Source organism: Cystoisospora suis, assembly GCF_002600585.1.
Source record: "Cystoisospora suis strain Wien I chromosome Unknown contig_4703, whole genome shotgun sequence".
Lineage (NCBI taxonomy): Eukaryota > Apicomplexa > Conoidasida > Eucoccidiorida > Sarcocystidae > Cystoisospora > Cystoisospora suis.
In genome coordinates, this window is record NW_027157495.1 from 777 (window position 1) to 18,625 (window position 17,849).

At 46.9% G+C, this 17,849-nt stretch overlaps 3 protein-coding genes across 3 annotated transcripts; 2 read left to right on the forward strand and 1 right to left on the reverse strand.

The window, feature by feature from the left end:
* Positions 1-285: 285 nt before the first annotated feature.
* CSUI_008393 (transcription initiation factor tfiiib) lies at positions 286-6,261 on the reverse strand (the record flags this gene model as incomplete). Its single annotated transcript, XM_068068526.1, has 7 exons — positions 5,026-6,261; positions 4,501-4,579; positions 3,851-3,986; positions 3,148-3,328; positions 2,092-2,257; positions 1,377-1,493; positions 286-903 (listed from the first exon to the last, which is right to left on the reverse strand). Exons 1-7 carry the CDS (start codon positions 5,184-5,186, stop codon positions 286-288), a joined length of 1,458 nt encoding a protein of 485 aa, XP_067919496.1. The 5' UTR covers positions 5,187-6,261.
* A 3,031-nt stretch (positions 6,262-9,292) lies between these two features.
* On the forward strand, positions 9,293-13,606 carry CSUI_008394 (uncharacterized protein; the record flags this gene model as incomplete). The annotated part of the gene is made up of 2 exons (XM_068068527.1): positions 9,293-12,736; positions 13,301-13,606. 2 exons carry the CDS (start codon positions 9,293-9,295, stop codon positions 13,604-13,606), a joined length of 3,750 nt encoding a protein of 1,249 aa, XP_067919497.1.
* Positions 13,607-15,921: 2,315 nt separating this feature from the next.
* Positions 15,922-17,605, forward strand: CSUI_008395 (uncharacterized protein; the record flags this gene model as incomplete). The annotated part of the gene is made up of 1 exon (XM_068068528.1): positions 15,922-17,605. A coding segment is annotated over one exon (267 nt), but the record flags the coding sequence as incomplete, so codon positions are not given.
* Between the last annotated feature and the right edge of the window lie 244 nt (positions 17,606-17,849).

The following is a 17,849-nucleotide window of genomic DNA, read 5'->3' on the forward strand; positions in this document are numbered from 1 at the left end:
ATCTGTAGATACAGTGAATGTGTATATGCAGAGAGTCCAAATGAGAAAGCAGACTATGAAAGAAGAAAGAAAGAAAGGCGTAGAAAACATGCGTAGACATCCTGCTTTCTTTTTGGAAAGTGCTGTATGTACATAGACTCCCGCAATCTACAGACGTGTATGTATGTATGTATATGTATATGCGTGTATGCCTTAACGTCTAGAAGGATACTTTCCCAGTCAAAGATGCGAAGCGAGGAGAAAAGAGCATCTAAGAAGAAAAACCGAGAGAGAATGAAAATGTCTCTACTTCTCACAGTCCCATGCTTCTACATCCCCATGCCTGTCTCTCCTCTCCCTTTCTCTTCGAACCTCCGCTTCTACCCCCCCTATACACGTATTGCTGCTGTCCTCACCATTAACCGAAGAAGACGAAGAAGAAGAAGAAGAAGAGGAAGAGGAAGAAGAAGAAGAGTCTTCAGGCGAAGAGAGGAGATGTTGTGTCGCTGTGGTCGTAAGTCCCTCCGTATTCTTTTTACTAGGAGAGGCTGAGCTCTCGGAGTTGTCTGTATGGTGGATATCTTGTACATCACATATAGCTGGGGGGTTTGTATGGTTCGCTATAGAAGACGAGGAAAAAGAGATCGAAGTGGGAGAATCGATCAACTTTTTCTGATCTTCGATACTAAGAGGAGAGGAAGGAGAAGTTCCATTAATGAGAGCTAACTGCCTCTCCTGCTCCTGTTGTTTGAGAAGAAGACGCTTCTGCTGACTTCTCCTCACAATGCGACAGGGAGGCTCCGCTTGCATAGGGAGAGAAAGAAGATCCACATCTTCGAAATCTTTCACGGCGAGCTTTGCTGTAGAAGTGTGTCTAAATTCTTGCAGGCGTTTATTCAGTGTGGCCCCTGATACTCTCACAATCTAAAGAGAGATGAAAAAGGAAAAGAAGAATAGACGAAAATACAGAATGAAAGAGGATGAAAGATTTCTCATTCAAAGGTGATATAGGTGAAAGTCAAACTCGCGTTGAGGAGAAGGAGGAGGATGCGGAAACATGTATATGACGCGATGTTCGAGTGTACATACACTTGAGGTACTGTGTCTGTGGTATATATATATATATATATATGTGAATATCTGTGTACGCGATACGGTTCGATAGATTGCTATAGAGAAATGTATATATGGTGAAGGTCACTGCGTTACGAAAGGAAAGGGAGAAAGAATGGAAAAATTCTTCTGTCCTTGAAGCGTATATATATATATATACATGTATTGCTTCGCATCTGTTTCAACGTTCTTTCTCCTATTCTCAACAAAGACACAAGAAGAGCATAAGTGTCTTCTTCTCCTCTTTCTTTCCTTTCTTTCTCTCCTCCTCTTATCTGTCTTACATGGGAGATATCTTCGGCGTTTAGCTGGAAGTTGTGGTACCGAGCAGCTACGAGTAAAGCAGCCCCGCACAAACCCATGGGACGTCGCCCTGTGCTAATCCAATCTCGCGTCATCGCCTAATAAGAAAGAAAGAGTGAGAAGGAAAAAGAGAGTGAGAAAGAAAGAAGGAAAGAAAGAAAGAGTGAGAAAGAAAGAAAGAGTGAGAAAGAAAGAAAGAGTGAGAAAGAAAGGTCGAAAGAAAGAAAGAAAAGGCAACAGGATAAGGAAGGAGAAAGAAGAGACATGTGAATCTATGTAAAACTCTCTATATACATATTGCTACACACATACATACTCATAGATATTCATACATGCATATACATACATCTTCATATATATAGTCAAACATGCATATATATATATATATTTATATATACATATATATGCGCGTAGTTGTGTGCTTGTATGGCTGTACGTGTCAAGTCTCTTTGAGAGAGATTCCCCCCATTATCGTTCCTAGGCTTTTTTTGACATGACCCAACTAACGCCTTCTCACACGACTCCAACCTACTTCTTGTACACAAGCTCAGGTGTCTATACACCCGACAGAACCTGTTCAAAACCGCGTCATATCCCCTCTTACTTCATTCCCTTTCATCTGTTTTGCAAGCAAAAATCCGATCAAAAGAAAGAGGAGAGAAGAAAAGGATGGTAAAAAAGAGGAAGAAGGTTTACCTGAATCAGTCGAACTCCTGTTTGAGCAACACTCTGAGTTTTATCAGCAAGATTCATCTGAGACGCAAATCTCTCCATGAAGAGAGACGGATCAACATGAGGAACTTGAAGATGTAAGACTCTCAATAACTTCATAAACACTTGTCCGATAGCTCTCACATGGGTCCTGGAAAGAAAGAAAGAAAGAGTTACAGGAGGCTCTTCAGGTATATAGACACCATACACAGGATGTTCGGGTGTACATACACCCCACATACAGGACGTCCGGGTGGATATGCACCTCACACTGGAACGGCCGGGTGTACATACACCACAGGCAAAAGAATCCGCCCAAGTGTATATGCATGCACACAAACTTCTCGGGTGTATGTACACACGGAGGAATCATGAAGTCAGGATACCAGGAAAGTAAAAAAAAAAAAAACACCTACCAGGGAGATGCACACGCGCGTGTTTTGTTTTTCTGCACGTTTCTTCCTTTCTTCCTTTGTCGAGCTTCTCTATTAGATCTCTAGTTTATTCTCCTTGCAGCTTTTGAAACAAGACAGTAATAAGAAACCAGAGTCGGAGAAGAAAACGGACAATTTCCACTCGCTCATTCTATCAGTCTATTTCTCTACGTACCGAGCTGTCTGTCCATGTCTACACCGAGCTAGTATCTTTTTATCTGAGCGTAAGTATCTAGGATGTGTGTGTAGTTAAAAGGTGAAAATATGCGTCTATATATACGTGCGGGAAGTGAAGCGCAATGTTTCTCTTGCTTCGATCTTCCGGCTCGCCTTCTCTCGAAGAATCATCTCTAGCCCCCAAAGATATGCAAATCCTAAAACGAGAAAAGATCTATATAGATTAAAGACACCTAGTTACACGGTGAGTACGTGACAGAAGAATAGATAGTGAGTACGTGACAGAAGAATAGATAGATAGATAGATAGATAGATATGTGGGTGTGTTGATGACTAGCTGCACGGGAGACGAGCCTATGTGTAGGGGAGGAATGATTCGAAGACAGAAGTAGGGAGAAGAGTTCCTTGGTTTCTTCTTTCTTTTGTTTACCTTAAAACATCACAGAAATCGATAAGAAGATGAGGTGTACGTTCACGTCGACAGATCGCATAAAGACAAGCCGCTGCGACAAGAACTGACTTCCTTCCTAATGTAAAATTTCTTTGGATCGCCATCAAATACAATCTCTGAGCTGCAGATATATGCTGGGCCTGCGATAGGCGAAGACGCTCTAGACAGAAGAAGAAGCAAGGAGATGAGAAGAAAAAAAGAAGAGAGGAATCAAACAGAATTCGAAAGAAAGAAAGAAACTAAGTTAGTGACTCAGTATGGCTACGGTACAGATACATACATCACCCTATACATGTAAGAAGGCTGGATGGAAGGAACCTACTTGAAAACTCATTAATTAAACTAAGGGAAAGGAAAAAAGAAAGAAAACGAGCGACGCTTCGCACGTGGAGAAGGAATAGAAACAACCCACACCGGAACAGGCTGAAAAACATGACGGGGTGTATGTACACCTGAACAATACAGGTCTACACTGTAGTAAAGCAGCTCGACCCCTCGAGGAAGAATAAACAAAGAAGAGAGATGAAAAAAAAGAAGATGAGAAAGGACAGATAGATAGATAGATAGATAGATTAAAGATAGATTGGAGATAGATAGATAGATAAACTAAAGATAGATGGATGAAAGATAGATAGATTAAAGATGGGTAGATGAAAGATAGAAGGGCATTGTTAGTTCTTACCAGCGATGAATTGTATATGATTGAATCCTCTTTGTAATGTTTGCTCACGACTGTCGCTTCCACCGAAACCACCACCTCCCACACCTCTCAAACCTCGACCGCTACCTCCACCACAACTCGATACAAACTGCCCCACCTACGAAAACATGAGAAAGAAAGAAGACAGAGTGACGAAAAATGAGAAAGATCGATAGAAAGAACGAATGAGTTTCTTTATTAGTATGATAGGGAGGAATGAAAAAGGAGACGCAGGATCGTGACATAGTCTTGGGAGGTTAATCAAGAAAAGATTGAATGCATGCGAACAAGAAGGCAAAGGTGAAAAGAAAAAGAAGAAGAAAGATCGAAAAGAGAAAACCTGTGGATACAGCTCCTCTTCCTTTCTCACTCTGTCATGCGTACTCCTCTTGTCGTATTGTCAAGACAGGTTCAGCGAACTCACATACTCATCCTCTTTTTCTTTTCCTTCAAAGCCAAGATAGAAAAGAATGTCTTTTCTTCTTTTTCTTTGGAGTGTGCTATCCTAACCCCCACGGTAAGAATCTTATGAAGAGAGAGAGAGAAAGAGAGAGTTAGGGAGAGCAGCTTCATAGTGTATAGTCAAATAGCTGAATGACGACTGTGTGTGTTGAGTTAAGTTGTAGTCTTACCATGGAGACACTCCCTCCTGACGACTCGACAAACTGGAGGCTATCAATAAGCGTCAAGTCTTCAAGTACAGTTCCACATCTACTCAGAAAAGCATTTCAAGACAAGAAAGAAAGACCAAGAAAAAAGTAGAGAAGAGAGCAGAGAACGGAAAAGAAAGAAAGAAAGAGAAGAAGAGGAACGAACAGAGAGAAGAGAGGAAGGAGACACTTCTGGTGTGAGTTAGACGAAGAGATAACAATAGAAGGCTGCTGTGTGAGATCAGAGAGACGAGAAGAAAGAAACACTCTCGGAAAGAAAACAAGAGGTCGTGAGAAGTGGAATGACAAAATCTAGCAAGAGCTCTAAGCTCAAAATCTAAAGCAGAGACAACCGTAAGAGTCCCCCCTCTGATCAACGACTCATACAGAAGATAGAGAGATTAAAGATAGATTACAGATAGATAGATAAAGATAGATAGATAGATTATAGTTAGATAGAGGATCTTGTTTGTATGAGAGGAATGGTCGTTGTCTGTGTTATGATACCTGCAGCAGATGACCTCTCCACGGCTTTCAACAGTCTCGAGTTCTGTACTACCACATACACGACAGGTCGATTGTCCTTTCTTCGTCGATGCTCCCCCTCCTCCCCCACCCCCCCCGAATGGCTGACCAAAGTCTCCTCCTCGTCCGCTACTGCCTTCCATCTTGTTTCCCGTCTTTTCAGAAAACTCAACTTTCTCTTGAGAAGGAAAACTTCCAGCCAGGGCGGTGAAGGGAAGTTGAAGAAAAGGTCAGAAATTAAGAAGGATGAAGAGAAGACAGGGACGCAGAGAGACAGTGGCGAGACAGGTAAGAGAGGGCTGAGATATGGCTGTACGTCTCTTTCTTTCGAGTAGCTGAGAAGCTTCTATCCTTATAGTAGCCGCTGAAGACTCGGAACCTTCGTTAAGTAAGTAAGGTAGAGAAGGCATGAGAGAAGGAGAGAACGCAGAGATACAGATATACAGGGAAGATAAAGATGTACAGGCATTTACATGTGTTCATTGAAGGGGAGAAGTTAGACAGATATATATGTATATTAGAATTGATAGGCACGATGATCTGGAGAGGCACAAATTAGAAGGCAAACGAAAGGCGAGATGCGTATCTCTTCTCTCAGACAGGAAACCTAACCCATGCGGATATACATAGAGAGAGAGAGATGTATACATACATATAGATATGTATATGCGAGGGAACGAGTATTTGTTGTGATATAGAAGTGTATGTGTTATCGATTGTCGAAAGTGAAGGAAATGGAAAAGATTGAGAAAAGGAAGGAAAGAAGCCATCCATCCCTCATTCAGTGTCTCTCGAAATGTGGCATGCTGTAGATATAGACGTAGCTCCTGGCCGACTCTAACAGTCTTTCTTGAAGAAAAAGACGGGGAAAGAAGAGAAGAAGAAGGAGCTTCCATACTCCTCTTACGTGAAAGAAAAAGGTGGGAAGAAGAAAGGGAAGGAGAGAGCAAAGACTCACGGGGAAGGAAGAAAGAGGAGACGGGAGAAGTTGCTTTTTGTAACCCGCGACAGAAAATGAAGGCGAAGAGACAGCTCACAAGGGATGAAACAGAGAGAAGAAAACACCTCATTACAAAATGAGGTGAAAAGAAGAGAAGGAGTGAAATTAGCAGAGAGCGATGAAGATGAGTAGAAGGAGTTCGTTCAACGAGTCATTGTCGAAACACCAGGAAGAAAACGGTCTCCGTAGTTAGGAGCTTGACACGGAGACGCAACCACTATTGGAGAAAGAAAGAAAGAAAGGAGTTCTTTTATTCTTTGCATGCGGTGTCTCTTGTATTCAGGGCGATTTTCATATGCATGCCGTATTTCTTCGTAAGTCACCCACCCTAGCTCGCTCGACCACGAGATTCACCCCGGAAGATCACTTGTGTTTCTATCTCAGAGAAAGAAGAAAAAGAAGTCTACTGCCTGCCTCAGCGATTCAGTTTCTTGTGAGACATTTAGAAATTGTGCTTTTCCGTCCCCTCCTTCGCCTCACTCCATGAAAACTGTAGAAAAGGTTCAGCTAGAGGGGGTGGCCCGGCCTGCAATGTATTCACCTAGATGCGAATGACACTACTGTCTCCTACCCGTTGGCATACATACACAGCGAGCGAAATAGCTCTTCAAAGGCTATCGTTCTTCCCCCATCATCTCTGAGGGCTGCTTCTTTCCAGGAAAGAACTTCGCACGGCATTCTCTCCGTGTCGACATTCCCTTGCCCAAATGCACTCCGGCGGGCACGTCCTGTTTCTGTAATTGTCTGCTGTAACGTGAGAGACTCTGTGGCGCTTTCCGCGATTTCTTAGGAACGATAACCACTTGTGAATGGGTAGACGTGCCGGGGACACTAGAAGGAAGCGTGCTTGAAAGTCAAGAGTTTGCTGTTGTGAACTCCCCGGCGAACACTGGGGAGAGCCTGCTGCGCTTAAGATGTGCACGGTTATAACAGTGCACCGATGCTTGCCACAGGTTCCTTGTAGAAAGGGAATTCTGTAGTGACGCCAAACTGACGATCTTTCGGTATTTCATGGACGCTGGAGACGAAGCTGCAGCGGGGGTGCACCGTGCTTTGGATGCGGCCTAGGTGTGTCTCAACACTGCTCATCCACAAAACGCCTTGTCCCTATGAAGCAGACAAATCGATGAGACTCCAAGAATGGTAGACCCGTCCGTGCCGCGCAGAGCAAAGAAGCCGTCTTTCCTAGAGTGCTCGAAAGACGTTTGCAGTCTCGTTGTTTCTTCAGCCCCCTCTGTCAAATCTCCTGGAGTGTTGCCTTGAGTGAACACGCCTCCACGGAACACGGTGCAAAGCTCGAGAAAAGAAAGAATATAGGCCTGTCTCCCGTGCTATGTATAGAACACGTGTACGGTGTTTACACAGCTTTCGCTCTGAAAAGTCTTCTTAAGACATCCGTTCCATGAGGAGTTCTAATGTAAACCGCTGAGGCCGTCCTTTGCCAGTTTTGACGGTAGGAAAGCACCCAGCCAAACAGAGAGCAGTGCGGATGAAGTCCACTGTAGTTCACTGGTGTGCTAGTCTAGTCCTGTATTGTCCTGGGGATAGCTGCCTCTACGTACGGGAGAAACACAGCCGTAGGAAAAGGAGACTCCCCGAAGCCGAAAGAGCAAGGAAACCAGTGACAAAACAGCTCAAGAACCTTAGAAGAAACCCTGCGATATGCTGGCCTGTTCGAAGTGGCCGGGAGGCGAAAGAGAAAGAATCATCCTGCACCAACGGTGCCTTCGTTTTACTAACATAAACACCAGTGGACAAGGGCTCTTGCTCACAGCACGCGGAAGGAACTGTTATTCTTTATATTCTCCTTTCGAAGAATCTGTAAAAGAAGTACGCGTGTACTTGGCAGACAATGAAATTTATTTCGCATCGCCGACATTTTTGACCTGCTACCTAGTTTGGGTCCTCCGAATGACAGTCTCGTCAGGATTTTATGTCAGTCAAGGTAACACAGAACGGACTCTAGGGTCTGGAGTGGATCAGCAGAGAAAACAAGGAATTCTCCACCGCGTTGTGACCCCCTGTAGAGTTTTGGCATCTCGGCTGTGAGCAAAACTAGTGCACGACCCGCGACTGCTAAGAAAGCTCCCCGGTCTGTGCCACTGTTCGAGGCAACTCCAGTTGCAATGGAAAACCGAAGAGTGCCGCACCGTCTTGTGTGTGTGCTGTGAAGGTACGTGAGGAAAGAGAGCTGTAGAATCCATTCCAAACAGCGGGCACGGCCATCGGAGGAGATCGAAGAACGCGTGCGGTGCTACCCCGAGAGCAACAGCTGTCGTGGACGGCGGGAACCTTTTCACTTGGCCCAGCCTTGAACGCCTGCATGGACTGTTGTGGTTCAGCCTGACAAAGAGAGCTCCTTCGGGCAGAGCGCGTGTCCAGGCCTTCGTGACAGGCGGAACAAGTCTCCAACACGTACGGAGCGAATGTGGGTCTATGGACGACCCGGTAATTTTTTTTCCCCAGATGGCCGCGCGGTCTTAGAAGGGCTGGTAGGGTACGTACGCTTCCTACGACTTTAAGATGCAGGCATGAAAGCGAATAGCTCTGCTGTCCGCGAAAACTTCGAAAACACCGCATCCCGTCTATTCATCATGTTCTCTTGAAGCGACTTACAGCCCCACATCGTGGGACTCCCCTTTGAAAGGAAGACGCTGCTAGTTGAAAGGAAGACGCTGCTAGCTGTGGGGCAAATGACTGTACTCTCTAGTTCGTTAGCTCAGTGAATGACCAGCCACGTAGACGCTGAGTTTGAGGATTGCTCAGTCAACCCAAGACGTTAGCGAGACCTGTCGAGAATGTCTGCTCTAACCGTCTCTCCTGATAGGCTGGCTCGCTGGCGTTCAACCGCGAGGCGAGGGGACATCTGAAAATCTTTATGCCGAGTTCTGAGATTGGTTACCATACCTGCGTCTGTGGCAGATTAACCTGGGGCTGCGACGGGGGCAAATGCCCCTGTCAAAAGGCTGGCTTGATCGGGGTAACGAGAAGAGGATGATTTCTCTTGAAACTTTGTGCTATGTGCTCAACGCCCGCCGACACTCTGGAGAAGGAGCTCTGAACCCCAGAAGATCGATACGTAGGATCACCCTATCCAGTGGACTATACGCTGACCGAGGTCTTCAGTTTCTCTAACACACTTTCCAGGCTTGCTAGAAAGCCACCTGAGGGAAGACCACGCTTCCCTGCTCTCGTAACGAGATTCGCAGTATCCCTTCGGAAGGAAGTCCGTTCAAATGTGTCGTCAAAATGGGTTGCGAATTCAGTATCGACAAACGGATAGTGTATATGGCGGTGATGCTGCTGGCCTTGCTGTGGCCGCTAATGGCAATGCTGTTGGTGGTACGGGAAAGAAATACTTACGATGATGAAGGAAACGAAATAGAGCCTTTGCCACAAATCACCTGCCCAGTTGAGGGGGCGGAAGGTGACATTGACTGCGAGCCAAGCCCGTTAGCTTACGTTCAGATCGAGGCGCTGATCGGAGTCTTTTTATCCAATGAGCTTGTCATGCACACCTATTACATTCTTTATGTCAAATTGTGGGCAACAGGAGGTATGGTGTTTAGCTTTCTTCGGGAATTCGTAGCATGCGCTGCGTTCCTTATCCCAGAAGTTGGTCTAAATGTTATTCTCTATTACGTTCAGACGTTCCCGGTTGTCCGTGAGTACCTGCCTGGTCTTCGCTATTATGCCCACCCTCTGTATTTCGCTTTCCTTATTGGGACGGTTCTGCTTACCATTCCTGGTCTGGCGACGGCACAAACAACGGACCAGTTCAGAAGAGCCATTACATTCGCCGGCCCCGGGACAATGTTTCTTTTTGTTGACTGGTTCAACCGGACCCTGTTCCTGCCCTTTTTCGAACTTCTGCAGAACACTCTAACGGAATTGGAAGTCCACACATTTGTTCTTGCCCTTTTTGAAATGGTTGTCACGAGTTTTTACGGATCCTTTTTCTTGCCTGCAACCCAAAAATGTTGCGTTTTCCTAGCAAGATTCTTCTACAATGCATCATATGGTGTGGATTCCCGAGTGTCCCTATACGACTTCACAAGGCTACAGCGACACGAGAGTGGCGATACCCGGCGTATGCGAACAACTCTCATCAGCCCGACGGATATTGGGACTTTTCAGGACGATCTACGGCACAGCACCATCGTTGTCGGCCGTGATCGAAGCAAGTCGCGAAAGAGCATGTCCGACTGCATCGCTCAAGTCAGGGCACAGGATGCAGAAGAAAGGCGCCTTTCAGGTAGCGCCGTATATCAGGAGACCCCCGTCATTCAGCTCTTCAATGATCCGGTCGTACGTGCCGAACCTCCGGATTCGTTTGCTAAGAGCAGCAGCTTTAATGCGAACCCGATGCTTCCAGATCAACATAGAGACTGTGACAGTGTACGGAGCCAGGAAAACGTCGCTGATTCTGCGGAACGAATTCCCTCCACCCGGATGAATGATAAGCCTTCTTTCCTAGAAGAAAGGAGGTCCGGCTCTGCTATGGACGTTGCGGAGAACCCACTGAGATCCAAGGAACCTTCACAGCAATTTCTCGGACAACTTTCTTCACAGCATTCTAGAACAGGTGTCGAACAAACGGAGATAATTTCACCGCATGCTTCAAGACAGAATACGCAACAGTTCTTTGAACAAGTGCCCTCGCGGCATTCTAGCGGAAGAGTCGAACAGAACGGGCTGACTTCTCCGCACGCATCACGCGAGAATTCTCAGCACTTCGATGAACAAGCGCCCTCGCGGCATTCTAGCGGAAGAGTCGACCAGAACGGGCTGACTTCTCCGCACGCATCAAGAGAGAATTCCCAGCAATTTGTTGAACAGTTTCCCTCGCGACATTCTAGTGGAAGGGTCGAGCAGACCGGGGTGACCTCGATACACGTATCAAGAGAGAATTCCCAGCAGTTTGGTGAACAATTGCTATCGCGGCATTCCAGCGGAAGGGTCGAGCAGAGCTCGATACACGCATCAAGAGAGAATTCCCGGCAGTTTGTTGAACAATTGCCCTCTCGACAATCCAGCGGAAGGGTCGAGCAGAGTTCGATACACGCATCAAGAGAAAATTCCCAGCAATTTGTTGAACAACCGCCATCCCGCCACTCTAGCGGAAGAGTCGAGCAGACTGAGGTGACCTCGGTACACCCATCAAGGGAGAATTCTCAGAAATTCTTTGAACAGATACCTTCGAGGCACTCCAGCGGAAGCGTAAAGCAGACGGAGGTGACTTCCCTACATGCATCGAGACAGAATTCCCAGCAACTCGTTGAACAGGTGCCATCCCGACATTCTAGTGGAAGACTCGAGCAGATCGAGGGGACTTCCGTACATGCATCCAGAGAGAATTCCCAGCAATTCTTCAAGCGCGTGTCGTCACAGCACTCGAACGACAGCCTGAAGCAGCTTGAGGAGAAATTCGGCAGCGGATCCACAAATAGCATCAAGCAGTTCGAGCAACTTGCTGACGGTGCAATGGACAACGAGAGCGGGCGCGGTTCAGGTAGTCAACAGCACCCAGACCAGCCTCGATTTTGCGATGAAGTGTACATCCCGTATGTAAAGGGGTTTGGGAGTGACGCTATAGAATTCGACAAAATGCTGACCTGGTTCAACATGATCTGGGATAGCTGGAGGTTTCTCTTTCTACGCACGGTTATGATTAAAACGTCTAACGTGTTCATCTTCTTCGTTATGATTTTGAAGGATTTTGTGTATTCTCTATGGCATTTCTGCGTCCGCTTTGATGAACGTTGTATCCTGTACTTCCTCGAGCTCCGCCTACTGCACAGTAAGAAAAACAAGGGAATCACGACACTTCTTTATTGGTTCCAACTGATCGTTGTAAGGCCGTTTCTAGTTCCAAAATGTCTTACAAGGTCGGTATGGAGATCTCAAGTTCTCTTTGGGATGAATAGGCAAAGAGCGGAGAGTCGCATGCGAAGCGTTGCTTGCCGTGGGCATAGCCGTCTGGCGGGAGTCAATCTGACGACTATCAGCAATATCTATGATGATGCTCCTTGGGATGCTCCTAATACGGTCACCGCCAAGAAAGTGATCCTAGGGTTAAGAAAAGTCTGGAAGAAGTTCTTCAGGGATTTTGGTCATGATCTGAAGGCTCATTTCCGAGCTGAGGTTGCCCGCTATAGAGAGAAATTCCACACAAGAGCCCAAGGTGCCGTGCAAACCACGCCTCTTCGCAAGCTGACTTCAGCGGGTTCACATAGTCAGACTCATACAGAAGCGCGTGTTGACTGTGATTTTGAATACAATTATGCTACGGAAGTGGTTATCATCCGTGACCTTCCTTACGTTGAGCCGGGGTCATCGGGCAGCCGGTCTTCCAGCTTCTTTCGCGGACTTCGAGAAGGAAGTTCTCTTTCCTCCTTTCATTCGACAACGGATGATGAACACAGACAAGATGATCTCCCAGCGAAAAAAAGGGACTCCAAGAGGCGATCCATGTCTGTCGTTCTCACCAATATGTTCCACCGAGAACGGACTTCCGCCTTCCGCCAGAGAAACGCCACTTGGATTGCTGAAGTCGTTGAGGAGATCCAGTCCCTCATCTACAATCGTACTTGGCCTCGAATTCTTCAAAAACTAATGTCTTCTATTTCCCTTCTTGTCAGCGATATCGTCGCTGACAACACTGTTGTCGGCCTTCTTCCCTCTTATCAATCTGTAGGTCGCTTAGCCCGGGCAGACATACAACAGTCCTACCATCACCGACACCCGCAGCATTCGAGCTCTTTTACCCCTTCACCGGAAGCGTCCGTGCATCTTCCTGATCTTGGGACACGAGAAATGTCTCTGAGCACCAGTCACTCTGTGTGTAGATGATTCGTTCTTGGAAATCCTAAACAATTGACAACGCTAGTAGAGAAAAGTAAGCTCTCTGTTTTCTTGTTTGCAAGTTCCCGGTAGCAAGGACTCACACTGGAGAGCGCGAAAGAACCCGGTAGTAGCTCATTCAGAGATATTTTCGTTGAGATCCGCTGTGGTACCTGATGGTGGCTGATGATTTGCTTCCTGGTCACCCCCAGATTTAGTCGTACCACAGTTCCCGTCTCCTGCAACTAGAGCAGTCGGTATGCCTAATGACAGCAGGGAGAGGTTCCTTTGAACCGAGAGTAAGCGCTGAAAATCTCGCTCGGTAACGGAAGGGGATAAGTCTGGCGCAATCAAGAAGTCTCGGCGTCATGCTACCCCGCTATTCTACTTTTCTGCTGTTGTGGATGTCTGCAGTTCGGTCTCTTCAGGACTGCAGACGGGCGCACCCGTCTGGTGCTTATGTTTGCTTTGGATCTTATCGAGAACCTTGCCATTTATAAAGTTCAAACGCTGAGCCGGTTCTATAAGAGCCTAAAGGAAGGCTTCAACAACTATCACGATGGGCCTCTTATTCTTTTATGCATGGTCAACTGTCTGGCTGTCTTGCTCAACTTTGTGCTGCTTCGTTATATCCGTTTCGCAAACATTATTGGAGATAAAAGAATTCTTCCTGACAACAGTCAGCATGAAATGCTTAATCAGCTTAATCTGGTTAAATGAAGTTTCAGTGTTCCATGGTGACTGCTACGAAAGAAATAGGCGGTCATCCCTCCTCTTTCTATTCTATCCTTCGTACACTGTCAACGGGTCTAAACGTCCTGTCCGTTTTCCTTTCTCTAGGCTCACTTGGACGCCTTGTTGTTTGCCCCCGCAGCCAAACTCTCGTTGCGCTGTCGTGATCTAAAGACGGGAATCTTGCCGTTTCCATCTGCTGCCTGTATCTTCACAAGGCATGTCGGTGCTCTTGCACGACGGGTCGCCACGGTATTGTCAAATGGGCAGTCTCCCTCTACGCTTCCTCCGGGTGCTGTTGCCCGACCTGATGTTCCGAACACCGTCCCATTCAGCAGAAATGATTGAAGCACTTCCAGTCTGCCGCCACCAAAGCCGCGCGCATCTCAGTGTTTCAGGCAGTTGAGTCGGCATTCTCTCACATGTGCTGGGCTAGCTTTGTTACTCCGCAGTAACTGAGGGCCAGGCAATTAACAGCCGGTCAGAAGACCAGATTTCTGTGTCACTGACACTAATGAAATAAACAGTCGGGAAAGATTTGCCAGTTTCCTGGATACGAGTTCGCCCGAGAAGGCAGAGCTCCAACTGCACTTCTTTGTATGCTACCCGTAGCATGGGCTAGTAGAGGTGGAGTGCAAGCGTGTCGCCTCATCTACTGGCACGTTGCGGAGTAGTGGACGACCAGCAAACTTAGGCGGCTGACGACCCATGGTCTGACACCAGCGTGGTGTAGACTATCGATCTCATTGTGACGCAGAGCCTACTCTCTCTCACTATAGATAGACGGGTGGTCGTCCGGAGAAAAAGGCGACCCGAGGAAAAGAAAAACACACCTGTCTGTCACGGAGAAGATCCGAGAAAAGACAAAGAAAGGAGGCGCTTGATGCAAAGGCCTCGTCACTTCGGCCGGGGCGTTCAGCTCCTCCGGCAGAGAATCATCTCTCTCCTCTTTGGCCCGTTGCAAAAAACGACAAACATGAGCTCTTACTCCTAAGCTTTAGATCCAACGGGAGCCCGGAAGGAGATGAAAAAAGAAACAGAGGAATATTGTGGGCCGACTGGGACTCAGCAAGCAGCTAAAAGAGGAATCAGGACTCAGCGCGCTGCTGATAGGGGTGACCAGGAAGGAATATCGTCGACCTGCTGGTCGGTCTCTCAGGGAAGACTACCGTACTATCTATTCAGTCTCTCCCTCAGATCGAAACCGTCCAAGGGGAGTGTACCATTAAACGATGATAGCTCACGAGCTCTCATTCCTTCTGTTTCTCTCTGTCACATTAGCCTGCTTTGCGCTGCCCGTTATTCCTTACTACCCTCCTTGTTACACCTTCAACCAGCCAGCCCGATTGGGATGAAGTACCAATTGCCGAACTCTGCAAAAACAGCGGCTCCGCCTGTCTGCTCGAAGGGTATTTGCTCGCTCCCCTCCCCCTTGTTATGCGAGGGGCTACGCCCTGCTTTGGTCATCCATTCTATCCGTCTTCCAAGGCGAGGAGCCACAGCAAGCTGGGACGCAGCTGTCTTTTGACCAGGTTTGTGTAGAAACCACTCGTCTACACATTAGCATTCTTTGCCTGTTCCTGAGATACCGAAAACAATCACCCGGTGACTGCCATATGGTTGAGTTGGCGGGCAGCAACAACTCAACAGGCCCAGTTTCCAAGAAAGGAGCGTTGACGGAGTGTACCTAGCTAGATTCACACAAGTGACACCTACAGTACTTTCCCTCGCACGGAAGTGTCTGTACCTCCAGCGTTTTCTTCAGGTCAGGACTACCCAAAAGACTACTGCCTCCGTCTTGGGCGTGCTACCAAGGAATCACTGAACACAAATAGCGATCAGTATCAATGTAATGCCTACCGCGTGTGAACAATGTTAGTGAAGCTTCGGGGGAGTCAGCCGAAAGGAGACATCAGTTGTGCTTGGCTCTCTCCAAGACACCACGCAGCATACATGCGGAGTAAACATTAGATGGCTTATAGCTGTCACGATCCTCCCTGACCCACTTGAGTACTCTCTCTTCCGAAGAGAAAGAACCGAGAAAGAGACTCCTCTTGAAGAAGGGAGTGTGTGAGAGTCGGGGCCAGTCTCTATTTCAGCAAATGCTTCTAAACCTCTGTATTGGAGTAAGAGTAGACAGACCAAAGATGAGTCGACGATACCGAGAGAACAAGTTGAATGAATGGATCAGCTTTTAATTGCTTTCCGACTTTGTTTGATATTTCTCCACTGCATGCATGCCAAACCTGCCACGAACGGAGGAGAAAAGTGATGAGAAGAAGCATGACCAACATGAAACGTGTAAGAATGAGAGTCTTTTTTCTTTCTCTCTTCACCACCATAGAAAAAGCCTCTTTCACAAGGCTCCCCTGGACGAGAGAAGAAGTGAACGGTGTTATCCTTCTCGAATCTCTTCGTGTTTTCTGACTGTTCTTTCTTGTCTCTCTGATCTTTCTCTGAGAGCGAAGAAGACGCCGTCGCTCTCGTGTTTGCTTTCTCAGAAGACTCAAATCACAAATAAGCGAAGAGAAGCAGAAAGAAAAACACTCAAGCCAAACGAGAAGGTGTAACAAGATCGTCACCGTTCTTGAGAAAGCCCTTCACTGCAGTTGAAGGTAACTTCTGCTGCGAAGAGAGACGTCTTTCCGTGCCAAACAACGCGTCACAGGAGAATCTTTTTCTCTTTCCTTCTTCTCATCTCGGAGTAGATAGAGTTTTATCACTGCTGTCTTTCGTAAAACGCCCTAGGTTTCCGATACAGCTCTCCCCTTTTCTTTCGGCTTTTTTGCGTCCACAGCGAACCTTTTACTCTTTCTTTGTGTTTTTACGTTCGCCTCCTTTCTTTGGCGTTTTCGTCCTCAGCCAAATCAGCACCTTCAAAGGTCTTCCTTGTTGAAAGATCGACTCTCTCCCCCGCTATCATTCTTCTTGTTTCACTCCTTCCTCTTCGCTCGTTTTTGATTGTTCTCCCTGATCTACTTTTCCTCATCTTTTTCGCATGCATCCTTTCCTTCACTTCGCTTCTGCTTGATCACCGCCACAGCGTCGAATGGTTTACCTATTTCCTCCCCCTCATCACCCTCTTTTTTCTTTCTTCCACTTTTTTCTTCTTGTCTAACATTCCTCCCTTCCAGCTCACGATTAAAGTCATACAAAGGAATTACCCCGCCTGGTCATCCTGTGTTATCGTGCGTCCTTTTCGCTTTTCTTCTCCGGAAGACCTCATCTTCTTTCTCTTCTCACCAAGAATCGAACTAAAGTCTCTCCCCAAGTAAACCAGAAGAACGAGGAGATACCTACCCTTCTTGAAGGCCTTCTTTAGTAGCTATGACCATTCACAGGTTTGCATGTAGATGTATTTCTTGGGATTTCTTTCCTTTCTTTCTGTTCTCTTTCTTTCTCCCCTCCTTCGTGGTCATTTCCAACTTTCACTTAGTTAGTTGCAAATAGTGGAAGGCGTTTCTTCTATCTTTTTCTTGTTTTTCCTCTTCTCTTCGTTTCTGTTCTTTCCTTCTTAATAATTCCTTCTCTCTTCATCTACCTCCAGGTCTCCCCTCTCTCGTCAGCTAGTGTTGATAGCTGCCTCATCTCCTCGGCTCGTATGTAGGGAATTGCAATTCCAGGGCGTGCATGTGACGGTGTAACTAGGGTCTTCTCCTAAGACAGAAAATCGCCTCTTCTTTCTTTCGGGAGTTTTGAAGTATTCAGAAGCCTTCAACGTTATCTCTCTGTCATTTCCCTCGTCTGAAAAGTACGATTGGGTGTCTCTCTATCTTCTCTTTTTCTCGCGGAATTCCTTCTCTTCTCTTTCACTCCACCTTGTCGCTGTCTTAGGTGTATTTACACCCCTTTTTTTTCCTCTTCTTCCCCCCACCCCTCCCCCTTCTCTCTCCTGTACATCCTCATACACCCCGTGACTTTCTTTTCTCGTCTTTGCCTTTCTTTCTGCATCTTCACACCCTCTTCACTCCGCCTCTTCCAACAGTATCCCCCCTTTTCTCTCCTTTCTGACAAGTCTTTCTTTACTTCTTCTTCTTCTTTTATCATCTTCCTCCAATCTCCTCTCTCTNNGAGGAGGAGGAGGAGGGTCTCTCCTCCCGGGAGCTCGACGATACGTTCCTGGCTCTTCTTCTTCTCCTACGCCCCCCCCCCGGTATGTTGGAGGAGTGGGGAGAGGAGCTGTGCCCTTCACAACAAGAGCAGAGAATCCAGGCTTCGCCTCTCAAGGGGG